General features: G+C 43.6%; 1 protein-coding gene across 1 annotated transcript in view; it reads left to right on the top strand.

The window, feature by feature from the left end:
• The first annotated feature begins 1,939 nt into the window (after positions 1–1,939).
• XPO6 (exportin 6) overlaps positions 1,940–14,636 on the top strand; it is a 112,729-nt gene continuing 100,032 nt past the window's right edge. The window contains exon 1 of the mRNA XM_016217910.2: positions 1,940–2,497. Within this exon, the coding sequence (XP_016073396.1) occupies positions 2,495–2,497 (3 nt within the window). The 5' untranslated portion in view covers positions 1,940–2,494. The remainder of the gene's footprint in view (positions 2,498–14,636) is intronic.

Raw genomic sequence — 14,636 nt, 5'->3', positions numbered from 1 at the left:
CAAATAAAAAATCCCTCATCCTCCTGTGTGAGTCTCAGGAAATTCTTTTTCTAAAGGTATTGTAAGGACCCCACCCCAAGCACCCAGTGGGGAACAGGATACCCCACTTCCACCTATAACACAATTACACAGTGAGGAAATCAAGACTTTGATAGTAATGTGCTCAACAGACCTCAGCTTGTGCTAAGGGCTGGGGACCTACTACCAATTATCTCATCCAAAAGCTTTTGCTCACCCTAGCTGGTTTGGCTCAGTGGTTAGAGCATCAGCCTGCTGACTGAAGGGTCCTGGGTTTGATTCCGGCCTCGGTTGCAGGTGCGTGCAGGAGACAACCAATTGATATGACTCTCTCACATTGATGTTTCTCTCTCCCTTTCACACTCTCTGAAAAGCAATGGAAAAAAATATCCTTGGGTGAGAATTAAACAAACAAACAAACAAAATAACAAACAAAATAACAAAAGCCTTTGCTCATCCCACTAAACTGAGCCAAGAAAGGGCAAGTCACTTGGCCTCAGTCCTGAGGTACCTGCTTACCTCTGAGATGGCCTCTCTTGTACTTGCAGATTCTAGAGAACCTAGAATATTCGATGTCTCCTCTCTCTGACTAGCAAACTACAACAACATTTCTTTTAGGCTACAGCTTAAATAAATGTCACTTCCTGATCACCTTCAACCCAACCCTCAAGATCAGCTTCGATCCCTTGGCTATTAACTCTCATGGTGGTGGTCTGTATTTTTCTTTCATGCTTTATCACAATTACAACGGATTACTTGTTATATAATACTATTAAAATATTTTGTCTCTCTATTCCATAACCCCATAAGGGCACAGTCTATCTGTTTTGCTCAGCACTGACTCCTCAGAACAGTTGTTGTCACTTAGCGGGCAACAATAAATATTTGATGAAAGAATAAGTGAGAGCTTTCTGTGGCCACGAGCTGTATCGGAGGTTCTCCCAGTGCGGCCCCCGGACCTGCGGCATTAGCATCACCTGGGAACTTGTTAGGAATGTAAATTCTTAGGCCCCACCCCAGACCTGATGAATTAGAAACCCTGGGAGCGGGCTCAGAGGACAGCAGGCCCGCGCGCCGCGTGATTCCGATCCCGGCTGGAGTCTGCCGGCCGCCGGGTCACTCAGGTTTGCCCCAGGCCAGGCAGTGGGCACCTTAGCAGCACCGCTGCTGCTAGGGATCGTTTCCTGCTTCTATTTCTTAAAATCGACACTTTCAGGAGTAAAGTGGGTTGGAGCACAGGAACAGGAGCCCCCCACATTCTTTGCCGGCCCAGGGCCCAGGACCCCTGAGCTGCGCTCCTTCTGCTTTGACCGCGCTTCCCACGCCTGGCTTTATCCTTCGGGTCCCGGTTTACATTTCCCATCCCTCCCTTCCGTGGGTTGCGTTCACATTACTCACAGCATTCCTCGTTTCTTACAATTAATTATTCATTGGCTCTTTCCCGATTGCCTCCTGAGGGCAGAGGCTACCGCAGCCTCGCTTCTGGCGCTAGTCCTGGCACCCACGGCCGAGCCTGGGCCGCAGCAGGGCTAAAATGTGTGTGGACCGAACGGGCGTGAGCTGTACCGGGGCAGAGGCTGCGTGCCGCTGACTGCCAGCCGGGCGCTTGGCACGTAGAAGGCGCTTCCTAAAGATCTGCGGAATGAATGAGCGAACGGAGCGAAAGAGAAAGCGCCGCTTCGCCGAGGAGGCGGGCCCGGCGCCCTTCACCAACATGGCGCCGGCGCGGGGCGGGGCCAGCTGGAGGGCGGGGCCAGCGGGAGCCGTCAGGTGCAGCCCCGCCCTGCGTCCCTCCGCCCCCCGCCTGATTCCGGATTGGTCCGGTTCCAGCGCCGCAGCCCGGCGGCCGCGCCGTGGGGCCACGCCGGGCGCTCGCCACTTCCGGCGCGTTGGGGCTGTTGGTTGAGGGCGGCCGCGCGGTGCAAGCGGAGGGCTCCGGGTGGACGCGTGCAGGGATGCTCCGGAGGGCGGCGGTGGCGGCCGTGTGGGCTGAGGCGGCGAGGACAGCGCGGGCCACCGGGCCTCTCGCCTGAGCCGGCCCCTCGGGCTGCTGCGCCGAGGCCCCTTCAGCTTCCGCCCCTTCAGCCTCAGGGCCGGGCCCGCCTCTGCTCCTGAACGCGGAGGCCGGGGAGCCCCTGCCTGGGCCCGGAACCTCCCGTCGGGGGTCGGGCCCGGGCGGGGGGCCCCGAGCTGCCGCCCTCCTCGCCGGCCTCCGAGCCCTATTTTCTGCTTTTTCAGTAACTTGGGGAGGGGCGGGGGGGTCTTGATGAATTTTTCTGGGCGTCCCCGATGAGGCGGGCCAGGGGGCTGCGCTCTTTTTAGAGGGTCCCCGCGGGGCCCGGGTGGGGAAGCGGTTCTCTTTGCATGAGCGGGGGACTTCCCGAGTCTGCCGCGATCATGACCTGAACTGTGCGTGCGGGACGTGTCCGAAGCCCGAGAGCCAGCTCACCTGAGCCACCCCTTCCCCCGGCCAGCCATGGTAAGTGGGGTCCGAGCCCCTTCCCTCCCTGAGTGCGCAGCCTGAGGTGGGAGCGGGCCCCGGGACTGCTGAGCCATCGCTTCTCCCTGGGGCGGGGAGAGGCGCGTGCGGATCAGGGCAGTGACATGCGTGCAGGGTTTGCAAGCCCCGGCTCCCATCCCCCCATGGATGTCACTTGGACGGAGAGGGACCTGAAAGCGCTGCAGGCACAACTGTAGCATCTGATGTTTACCTCTCTTAGAGTGTAGCTCATTATGACAGTAGCTATCATTATTTTTTTGAGGGCATACTATGTGCCAGGCCCTGTGCTAAGTGGTTGATAAGTATTATTTAATTAGCACACCAACTCTCTTCTGAAGTGGGGAGACTGAGGCACAGAACCAGTTCAAGGTCACCCATAAGTGACAGTGGCACAATTTGAACCCAGGTGGTCTGACTTCAGAGCTCCTGTTAGATGCAACACACAGAACTTGTAGGGGTCTTGTAGGTTTATACGTGGGGAAACAGGGTTTGTGATTTGTAGAGGTTAACTTAGATAATAGCAGTCAGGAATGGTGCTTTCTTTTGAAACCCAGTCTGCTCTTCTTTCTGCCACACGCTCTGGCCTTTTCTTTGTAGTGTCTGGAAAACTATTCATCTTTCCAGATCCAGCGCAGAAGCTGCTTCTGAAGATACTTTCCACATTTTCCCGACCCGTAGCCACTCTCAGTACTCCCATAGATTTGTTAAGCATTTATCTTTTGCCATTGTAATTGTGTCTGAGCCTTATCTGTCTACTGCAGAAGACTCGGCTCCCTTAAAGATGAAATTGTCTGAACCTTTATGTGCCCTAGCTCTTGGCACATAGTAGGCCATGGGGAATGGTTGATGGCCCAGCCTGTGTGTGAGCACCTCCAGTGACAGGAGTGTTCTTAAGGCTGCCATTTACCCCTGCCAAGTTAGTGGTTTAGTTCAGAAAGGGATACAATGACATCTTCTGTGCTACAGATGTTCAGGCCAGTGCGATTTTCAGAACATTCAAGGAGCCTATTGGTAGTGTGTTCAGGATCTGGGCATAGAAAGAAGACCTAAAGCATAGCCCTTGTCTTCATGGGGCCTACAACCAGTCAGATACAGTACACCATTAATACTGAGCAGATATAGTGGCTACCATCTATAGTATAGTGGCAGATCAGTTAAGCTCTCTGAGCCCCACTTTCCTTCCTCATCTGTAAAATGTAGAGATTGAAACTCTAATGAATAATCTGAAGGTATGAGATAGAACATTTAATGAGTGATAAAGTAGTGCTGAGTAGTCCTTCATTTATTCTTTCAATGAAATTTTGTTTTCATTTTTAAACTGTAAAAAATACATAATATGAAATTTTACCATTTGAACCATTTTAAGTATACAGTTTAGTAGTTTTAAGTGCATTCACATTGTTGTGCATCCATCCCCAGAACTTTTTTCCAAAACAAACTGTACTCATTAACCACTAACTAATTCCCTTTATTCCCTTTCCCCAGCCTCTGGAGACCGCTAGTCTGCTTTGTCTCCCTTTACTGTAGGTACCTCAGATAAGTGGAATCCTACAGTATTTGTCCTTTTGTGACCGGCTTATTTCACTTAGCACAGTGTCCTTGAGGTTCATCCATGTTGTAGCATGTGCCAGAATTTCCTTCCTTTTTAAGGCTGAGTGATACTCCATTGTGCATGTATGCTGCATTTTGTTTATCCACTCATCTGTTTATGGACACCTGGATTACTTCCACCTTTTGGCTACTGTGAGTAATGCTGCTGAGAACATGGGCGTACAGATCTTTCAGTGAATTTTAAGTACCCACTATATGCCAGGCTCTAGGGAATGTCAGATTAACCAAGATAGACACATTCCTCCCCTCAGGGAGCTTTGGGACCCCTGGGCAAAATTTTATTGGTTATTGACTAAGCTAGCCAAGCAACCTTGTGTACTCAGGAGAGCATTGTGAAATGACCACCTGAGCAATTAATTAGCAAAGTAATAGCTGACTTTATAGTCTGGTCTATACTCATGACCAACACGTACATTTTTTTCCTGAAGTAAGTTTTGAGTTATATTTTAGCACATAGGGTTAGCAGGATCATCTAATTACTTCCTTTCTACATCACACCAGGTGTTCATCTGAGGTGTCCCAGGGTCTTGGGTAGAGGCAAAGCAGGCTTGTCCCCCAAAATGCAAGGAAGCTGCTGCCTGGTTTGTGTATTACAGGAGGAGAGTCTTTTCCCTGGGATCACAGCTCATTATTTATTCTAGGAACTTTTTCCTCTTCATTTCCTACTGACAGTTTAACTTTTAAGAGTATTAGTCGTCATATGTTTGAGTCTTTGTAATATTTTTTATTAAAACTTTAGTTAAGATGACATGACATGGTTCCCGTGGTGAAATTACGTAGTAGGCCAGAGCTTTTTAGTGCCTTAGTTTAGTCATTTATGAAATAATTTACTGACTTCTTGCATCAAGCTTAAAATCCTAGGTACTGTGGACACTATATAACATAATAGTTAATGTTTATAGGCCTTAGCATATGCCAGGCATTTTGCATATATTAACTCATTTACTCTTCCAAACAATGACAGGAGATAGAGGCTATTTTTATTTCCCATTTTATTGATGAGAACATCCAAGGCCCAGAGAGGTTAGGCAACTTTTCAGGGTCATTCTGCAACCATGTGATGGAACTGGGATTCAAGCCCAGGCAATTTGGCTCAGGAGCTCGTGCTCTTAACTGTTAAACTTTCACTCCAGAGGAGTAATATTGCCCCTGCCCTCTAGGAGACAGTTTAGTGAGGAAGATGGGACATATATTCTGATAATTGCAAGAGACTGTGATAAGGGTATTACAGAAGGATGCATTGGTACAAAGGTAGCATATCTGAGGGAGATTAACTGAGGAGAGGGGTTTGGGGAGGCTTCCCAGGAGGAATACTTGAGTCTTGAAGGATTAGGAAGAGTTTGACAGTTGAATAAGGTGAAAAAGGGCCTTCCAAGTAAAAGTTGTTTGCAGATAGTTCCAAAGATCAGATACATATCAGTAAAGACAATAGAAAATGATAGGTATAAAGGGAGAGTGAAGGAAGGAACTAACATTTATTGAGTGCTTAGGGCTTTTTAGGGCTTTATATCTGTACATACATGTGCCACTCAAACATTAATTTTTTTCCTCATCATAAATACTTTTACCCTTATTTTCCTTGCCAGCAGCTGCCCTATTTCTTTGTTCCCCTTTGCAACAATGCTCCAGAAAAGTGTGGTCTTTAAGTGGTTATCCTCCATTCTCTGTTAAGCTCACTTGTCAAGGTCCCTCTCTACACCATTTGTAAATGCAGTGGTTGGTTCTCAGTTCTCATCTTGATCTGTCAGTAGCATTGGACAAGGTGAACACTCCCCCTTCCTTAAGTCTTCACTGGGCCTCTAAGACACTGAGATGTGCTTTTGTTTTTCTTCCATCTAACTGGCTTTCCTTCCTCATCTCACTGATCTTTGAACAGCTGGGGTGCCCTAGGCCTCAGACCCAGTGAGCTTCCTAGTGCAGACCTCTCTCCTCAGCAGCAGTCCTCGTGTATGCAGCTGCTTACTTGACATGCATGCTTGTTTGTCAGGCACTTCAAATGTAACATGTCTCAAACTCAACTCCTTATCTTTCCCTCTAAGTCTCCTCCACCCACAGCCTTCTCTGTGTCATCTGAAGTAGTTCCATCCTTCTAGCTGCTTGTGCAAAAAACTTGGAATCATCCTTGACCTTTCATACCCTGCATCTGATTGTATCAGGAAAGCCGATCGTTTTCTGCCTTTGAAATGTTGCCAGGATTTTATCACTTACTCCCTCCCCTGCTACCACTCTAGTTCAGGCCTTCATCATCTCTTGGCTGGATTATGGCAGTTGTCTCCTATCTGTTCTCCTAGCTTCTAACCTTGCCCCTTTATAGACTGTTTTCAGCATAGTAGCCTCAGTGATTCTTTGAAAAATCTAAGGCAGTTCATTTCTTTGCTCTGTTCCCATGGCTCCTCACCTCACTAGAGCAAAGCCAGGAGCAGCCCTCATGCTCCTGCATGACCTGCTGTGCCCTCCGTATTCTGCCCCATGGTTACACGCTGAAACCATCTACTACTTTCCCTGTGGCTCACTCGGTTCAGCTACCTTGGCCTCTTTGCTGTTCTTTAGATTCTAGGTGTGTTCCTGCCTCAGGACTTTGGCCCCGTTTTTGCCTCTGTTTGGACTACACTGTTGCTTAGATAGCTGCAGGACAAGTTTGACCTGCAAGCCTTCTCAAGAGACACCTTCCCAACGAGGCCTAGCTTTACTAATCTATTTAAAATTACTATCCCACTCCAGAACTCCCAGTCCTTCATATGCTGCTTTACTTCTTTCCTGTAGCATTTACAATTTGTAAACATTTTATATACTAAATGTTATTTGTGAAGTCTGTTTTTTTAAATCTCCTTCTGCTAAATGATTAACAACATAATGCTAAAAATCTTTGCTTACTGATGTGTAACAAGAGTCTAGAACAATTCTTGGCATAATAGTTAAACTGTGGTAGGAATGCTGTGGAGGTCTTGGGTGTTTAAAGGGTGTTTAAATTGTAAATGCTAGAGAGAGGGAATAAGCTAGTTTCCCTATGATGAATAGAACTTGTAGTAAGAGGATATTCCAGAAGAGAAGGTGTAACAGTGTATAATGTTAAGGAAGGCTTTTGTGAAGAAGAAGTTGGAGAGAAGACTATAAAGGAAGTTTATGGCTATATTATGGAGGGCCTCCGGGACTGCTTTAGGGAATTGGACTTTGCTTTTTGGCTGGTTTTTCCTTAAAGGAAAACTAATTTATCTGCCATGTATAGGTTAGATTGGTTTGGGAAACCAGATATGACACCATGTTTGGATGGATGTGCCCAAAGGCCTGTCTTTGGATGTGGAATTAGGAGTGGAGAGGAAGAGTAGGAGAGTTGTCACTTAAAACTCTGACTGATTCCAGATTCAAGGGGTGAAGAAAAGGGGAAAGCTCAAGCTGATTTTGGAAGCCTCTAACCTGGCAATTGGGAATAGTGGGAAATTTATTAATTGGTGATTTAGATTTGGTGGGGATAGACAAGATGACAGATAAGGAAACTGACAGGAAGATGACACGAGATGGGCCATGTGCTGATAAACTAAGGGATCTGTAGGTAGGTGGGCAGTTGCTGCTGTTGAGATGAAGGTAACTGGCATTGGTCATGGCAAGGATCTTGACGATTTTATATAGTTGGACTGTGGACATACTTGTCCAAGTCAAGATGTGACAGCACGGCCTGGGGTAAGGACGGAGGGAATTCCTGAACATGTAGCCTCTACTTTTTCAAATCTGTTCCCTTTTTTCCACCAAGGTTCATTCCACAGGCACTGCAGACTGACTTTCTGTCTTCACTATATTTCAAGATCACCTATAACCTTTGTGCTGAATCCAACATGAAGAGCCCCTTTTCAGTCCTATGCCATCTGACTTTTCCTCTTGGCCTTTAACAACAGCTGGTCTCCTTCCCCCACCCCCGAAACACTTTTGTTCCTTGGCTCCCTTGGCTTCCGTGATATTACTCTCATGGCTTAGTCTCCCTTGATTTTCTTTCTCATAGCTTCAGCCATGACCTGTGTACTAATGAGAACTCAGCGTCTCTCTTCAGCCTTGGATATCCCCCTTAGTATCCTGTAGACATCTAATCAAACATGTCTAACCAAAGCCATCATCTTCCCCTCAGGTTAGCAACCTCCTCTCCATGCCCTAGTTCTGTTAATGACCTTATTCACGAAACACTCAGATGATAAACCTGAGTCATCTTTAACTTCCCCTTCCCCTTTAGTTCGCCCCTTGTAGACCTGTTGATGTGGCTGCTGACTTACTTGTCTCTTGACCCTGGCCTTTCCCTCCATTCTCTCCACTTTGGTCAGGCTGTTGTCTCTTGCTTTCACTGTGTTGTCTTGACAGCTTCCAGGTCTTCCTCCACTGCTCTGTCTTCTGTATTTCTGCCAGAGCTACCTAATGAAACTCAGATGTGGTCATGCCATTTGATGCCCCCATTGCTGTCAGAGATCACGTTTATATCACAGCACAGAAGTGGAAAGCAGATGGCCCTGGATTTCCACAATTTCACTTTTAGTCTTCTTAATAAGGATGAATATGATATATTAAATGTTTAAAGTGATTTATTTGGAATATCTTTTAGACTTCCCAAATTATATCTTGTTCTCTAGCCCCAACAAATCGCTTTTCAGAACACTGAGTACACTTTCATACTTTGCTCAATTCTGTTCCCTCCGCTTGAATGTCCTTTTCTTCATTTTTTGTTTGTTTTTGAAATCTTTATTGATTTCAGAGAGAGGAATGGAGAGGGAGAGAGAGAGATAGAAATATCAATGATGAGAAAGAGTCATTGATTGGCCCCGTCCTGCACACCCCCGACTGGGAATGGAGCCCGCAACCCGGGCATATGTGCCCTGACCGGGAATAGAGCCGTGATCTCTTGGATTCTAGGTCAGTGCTCAACCGTTAAGCCACGCCCGGCTGGGCCTTTTCTTTGTTTTTTAGATGAGACCTTACCTACCATTTCTGGGTCACCATAAACATAACCTCTTTGAGGCTTTCTAGCCAATGGTTTCACATTTATCATCTTTGATTATAGTTGGGTCTGTTTTTTCCCTTTTATTATTTTGATTTATTTGTTTTTATTGTATAAGATTTATAAAGCTACTTTCTTGTAGTGTCAAACAGTTTAGAAGTTGGAAGAGCAAAATGTTAAACTCTTCCATCCTTTCCCTTCACTCCCTTCCCTTCCCTCCTACTTAAAGCCTGGGAATGGGATTAGTGCTCTCTCTTTAAGAGCCCCTATCAGCCGACTGGGTATGGGTCAGCGGTTGAGCATTGACTTAGAATCCAGGAGATAGAGGTTCAATTCCTGGTCAGGGCACGTGCCCTGGTTGTGGGCTTGACCCCCAGTTCCAAGCATGCAGGAGGCAGCCAATCAATGAGGACTCTCTCATTGTTGACATTTCAGCTTTCCCTCTCCCTCTCCCTTCCTCTCTCTGAAATCAATAAAGATATATTAAAAAAAAAAGTCCATATCAGCCCCTGGCCAGGTTGCTCAGACGTTCGATTTCTTTATGCATTTCAGGTCAGCCCATTAGAATTAGCATATGCAGTAGTTCATTTACATTAGAGCAGCCTGCCACTGTTTTATATGAAGGTTGTAATGAACAGGATCTCTGGTATCAGGCTCCCTGGAATGTTATAAAGGTATTTTATGAGCTAAATGTAGCTGGGGGAAAAAAAAAATCATTGGTTTCTAAAATGGCTAATAAACAGGCCTGGGAAGATTTTTTTTTTGAGTAACAACTGGATAGTTTTAATAAAAATGACTCGTGTTCATTACAGAATCAAGCTGTATCAAAAGTTATAAAGAACATGGCAAAAAAGAAATCACCCCAAATCCTACTGCTTTAAACTATGATTAATGTTATCCAAATATTCCATCCATCCATCCATCCATCTATCCATGGATAAGGGGAGTGGATACCTTATCTAAGTAAATACTTTTATTAAAATGATTTTGCTGATTTTTTGGGTCATACTAGTTTAAAAGAAAAATCAGTTTACTATCACTTACATTTTAAAAAGCTATACTTTTTGAAATATAGAGTATCCCCCAAAATGTATACACACACTTTAAATAATTGTAAAGGCAGTGTTTATTAAAATACATTTCATTTTCAAAATTGAGCTCTCAGTTGTTACAGTGTGTATACATTTTTTTGGGGACACCCTGTATATAGACACAGGAAGTTGCAAGACAAGTACAAAGAGTCCTGTGTACCCTTCACGCAGATTCCCTTAACCATGACATCTTTTACAGCTCTGTGTAGTATCAAATCCAGGAAATTGACATTGGTACATATCAGTTATTAACTAAACTAGACCTTATTCAGTTTTCACCGTTTTTTAACCTACATTCATATGTGTGTATAGTTCTGTGTAGTTCATTCCATATATCGATCAATTCATGTAACCACCATGGGAATCAAGGTACAGAGCTGCCCCATCATCACAGAAGAACTCTCTCTAGCCTAATTCTCTTTGTGTTTGTAGTCTCCCTCCCTCTCTCCTAGCAGCCACCAATTCTCCATTTATACTTTTGTCACTTTGAGAATGGTATATGAATATAATCTGTCATGTGTAACCTGAGATTGACTTTTTTTTACTAAGCATAATGCCCTTGAGGTCTATCCATCTCATTTGAATTTAATAGCAGAAAAATGAAACAAACAAGTGAAACTGAAAAAGAAATTATCAAATTTTAAATAAATCTTTGCTTTAATAATTATTAGCTCTTTTTTTTTTTTCCTGTTAATCCTTATGTGAGGATATTTTTTCCATTAATTTTTTTAGAGTGGAAGGGAGTGGGAGAGACAAACATTGATGTGAGAGAGACACATCTATTGGTTACCTCCATATGTGCCCTGATTGGGCCTGGAGATTGAACCTGCAACTGAAGTACATTCCCTTGACCAGAATCGAACCCAAGACCCTTCAGTCCCACACTCTAACCACTGAGCAAAAATTATTGCTAGGGCAATAATTACTAGCTCTTGATAAATCCTTGTAGATTAAGGAAAAAGATTATGAAAAAAATTAAGAATCTGGCATCATTTTGTATAAATACATGTATGTATTCCATGTTTCAGTTCTAGGCAGTATCAGTATACTTCATGATAGGAAAAATAAAATTTGTTCTCCTTCCACTTTCTCCTCTTCACCCTTGATTATTTTACTTTGTCAGTATCTTTAGAGCACTTATATAGCCTGGTCTATATCCCCAGTTTTCTCAGTATTTAGTCTTAGTTTTATATTTTAAAGGATTCAGTGGTCTCTACTGGTTCTTCTTTTTTTAATATGTTTTTATTGATTTCAGAGAGAGGAAGGGAGAGGGAGGGAGATAGAAACATTAATGATGAGAGAGAGTCATTGATCAGCTGCCTCCTGCATGCTCCCTACTGGGGATCGAGCCCACAGCTCAGGCATAAGTGGGAATTGAGCTATGAGCTGGTTCATGGGTTAATGCTCAACCACAGACACATCAGCTGGTCTGGTTCTTTTTTTTAAATCGTCACGTAAGGACATGCTTTTACTGATTTTAGAGAGAGAGGAAGAGAAGAGCGGGAGAAAGAAAGAGAGAGAGAAACATCGTGGGAGAGTGAAACATCTATCAGCTGCCCCTGGCATGTGCCCCAACCAGGGTTCAAACCCACATCCTGGTTATGTGTCCTGACCAGGAATTAAACCCTCAGCCTTTTGGCATACGGGTGACACTCCAGCCAACTGATCCACACTAGCCAGGGTCCCACTGGTTCTTTTAACTGTAGTCTTTTCATATCTGAATTCTTTGATTCATCTCACTGTTGGCTAGGTTTTATTGTCAACTTCTAAAAAGGGTGCCTTATTTGGTGAATTAAGAAAGTCTGCCTGCCTGCCTTTATACTTGAAGGACATCTTGGCTAGGTATCAAATTATTGGGTTGCACTCTTTCCCTCAGATCTTGTAGACATTGTTACACCATCTGGGCTTGAATGTTTTGTTGACACTTTAATGCACTCATTAACCGATACTTTTTTTCCGGAAGAGTTCATTGTTGCTAGATTCCCTGAATTATTTCATGTTTGAAAAAGTCTGTTGTCCTTATCCATACATGGCAGCTGGGCTGGGTATTACAATACTCATGGGTGTACATTATTTTCCTAAGAAGTCTGTAGTTGTTTCTCACTGTTTTCTGTCATCAAATGATGTGTGGAAAAATTTGGTTAGTGTAATTTGTATAATGCTCTCCCTTTACTTCAGTGAGATATAATTTGGCTTTTTTGCATGGTTGCTGAAAGAAACCTATTTTGCTGAGGTTCAGTAACTCAATTAAGATATCTCTTAGCATGTATCATTCTTTTTTCATTTTTCCCTGGAACATGATATGCCTGCTTTAATGTATTTACCTAGTTTCTTAATGTTGGTTATTTCAGATTTAGTACTACAACGAACACATCGAATATATATTTGCTCATTTTGTGAGATCGTAGTTATTGATAAATTAGTGGAAGTAGAATTGTGGGGCAAATGGTACATGCATTTAAAAATTCTGGTAGAGCCCTGGCTGGCGTGGTTCAGTTGGTTGGGGTCATCCTGTGTACTGAAGGGTTGCCGGTTCAATTCCAGGTCAGGGCCCATGACCAGGTTACGGGTACGGGCTCCATCCCTGGTGAGGGGTGTGCAGGGGGCAACTGGTTGATGTTTTGATCTTGCATGGATGTTTCTCTCCCTCTCCCTTCCTCTCTAAAAATCAATACAGATATTAAAAAAAAAAGATTCTGGTAGATAGTGCTATTCGTACAAAAGTATCTTATCAGTTTATACTATCATTAATGGGATAGTTCCTATTAACCTACCTTCTGGCTAACATTAAAACTTTTTATGTGAGCGGTGAAATGACACCTCAGGAATTATATGTGCAGTCCTTTAGTTATGAGTGAAGTGGAACATTTGTTGATATTTAATTGTCATGTGTATTTTTCCTACATCAACTGACCATTCTCTGATCTTTGTACATTTTTCTTTTGGGTCAGCCAACATTAAAAAAAAAAAGTAATTTGGCTGAATAATAGAATGTCGATACAGTGAGGTTTGGAATATCTTGCACATTTGTTTGAATCTTATGCTGCTGATTTTAGTCAAAATAAGAACACTAACATTTCATGTGTACTAATATTGTGGACTTGAATAAAATGATTGCCTTGGTGATAGAACTAAATAATCTGATCGTTTTCTAAATCATCATACATTTATTTACCTTTTGTTTGGTGATCCTTGTAGTTAAGATGCATATTTCTTCCCATTTGGCTTCATGTTTATTTGTCATAACATAATGTAAGAATAGGTTTAACTGTAGGAAAGCAATTATATTGCTAGAAAGTTGCAGAGCTCACCTTGGTGAAATGATTTCTCTGGTAATCATTTGTTGCTGATTGTTAATTGGATTATGAACCAGAGTATGAATTTCGAATGTTAAAGGATATATGAAGTAGCTTCATAAGAGAGTTTACCAATCATGAGTAGGGTTTCTCTAATTTTCCACTGCAATTCCCCCAGTGACAAAGAGAGCCTACACCTGGTTAAAGGAAGGCACCTGTCCTGGGTCTACAGAGCGGCTCTCTGTAAACCTGAAATTTCTTGAAAATCTTGGGTTGTACTTCAAACTCTTATTGTTTAAAAATCAGTATATATTCTTTTATATTTATTTTTTTTACTGACTTCAGAGAGAGGAAGGGAGAGGGAGAGAGAGATAGAAACATCAGTAATGAGAGAGTCATTGATTAGCTGCTTCCTGCACACCCCCTTCTGGGGATGGAGCCTGCAACCTGGGCACATGCCCTGACTGGGAATCGAACCTCCATCTCCTGGATCATAGGTCGATGCTCAACTGCTGAGCCACACAGGCTGGGCTTAATATATATTCTTTTTTCCTTCCTCCCCTCTTCCATTCTTTCCGACTCCAGTCTTCACAAGCCAGTTAAAGATCCAAGCACATATGCCATCTTTCAGGAAACACCATGTGGCCTCATTTCACTGTGGAGGTGGCTGGTCCATATCCCTAGAGCTCTGTGGACAGGCATAGTTTACAGAGAAGTACTGAAAATCACATCCTGGTGTATCTGTCAAGGAGACTTCTTATGAGAAAAAACTTGAACACTTTTGAAAAGATCTCAAAGAATATAAGAAAACTCTTATAAGAAAATATAAGAAAAGAATCCCCCTTTATACCTCAATAGTGAACAGATGGAAAATGAAAGACAGCTTTGATTGGCATATTCTGTAGACCCTTGATATTGAACACTTGTTTTATTAGCAACCTTCAAAGCCTTTAATAAATTGTTTGCTATTTTATTTTTAAAAAATATATCTTTATTGATTTTATAGAGAAGAAAGGAGAGGGATAGAGAGATCGAAGCATCAATGATGAGAGAGTCATTGATCAGCTGTCTCCTGCATGCCCCCGACTGGGGATCTAGTCTGCAACCCGGGCATGTGCCCTGACTGGGAATCGAACCCCGATTGC

The sequence above is a fragment of the Miniopterus natalensis genome, chromosome 3 (genome assembly GCF_054644295.1).
Source record: "Miniopterus natalensis isolate mMinNat1 chromosome 3, mMinNat1.hap1, whole genome shotgun sequence".
In the NCBI taxonomy this organism is placed as follows: domain Eukaryota; kingdom Metazoa; phylum Chordata; class Mammalia; order Chiroptera; family Miniopteridae; genus Miniopterus; species Miniopterus natalensis.
This window is presented reverse-complemented; position numbering and strand designations above follow the sequence as displayed.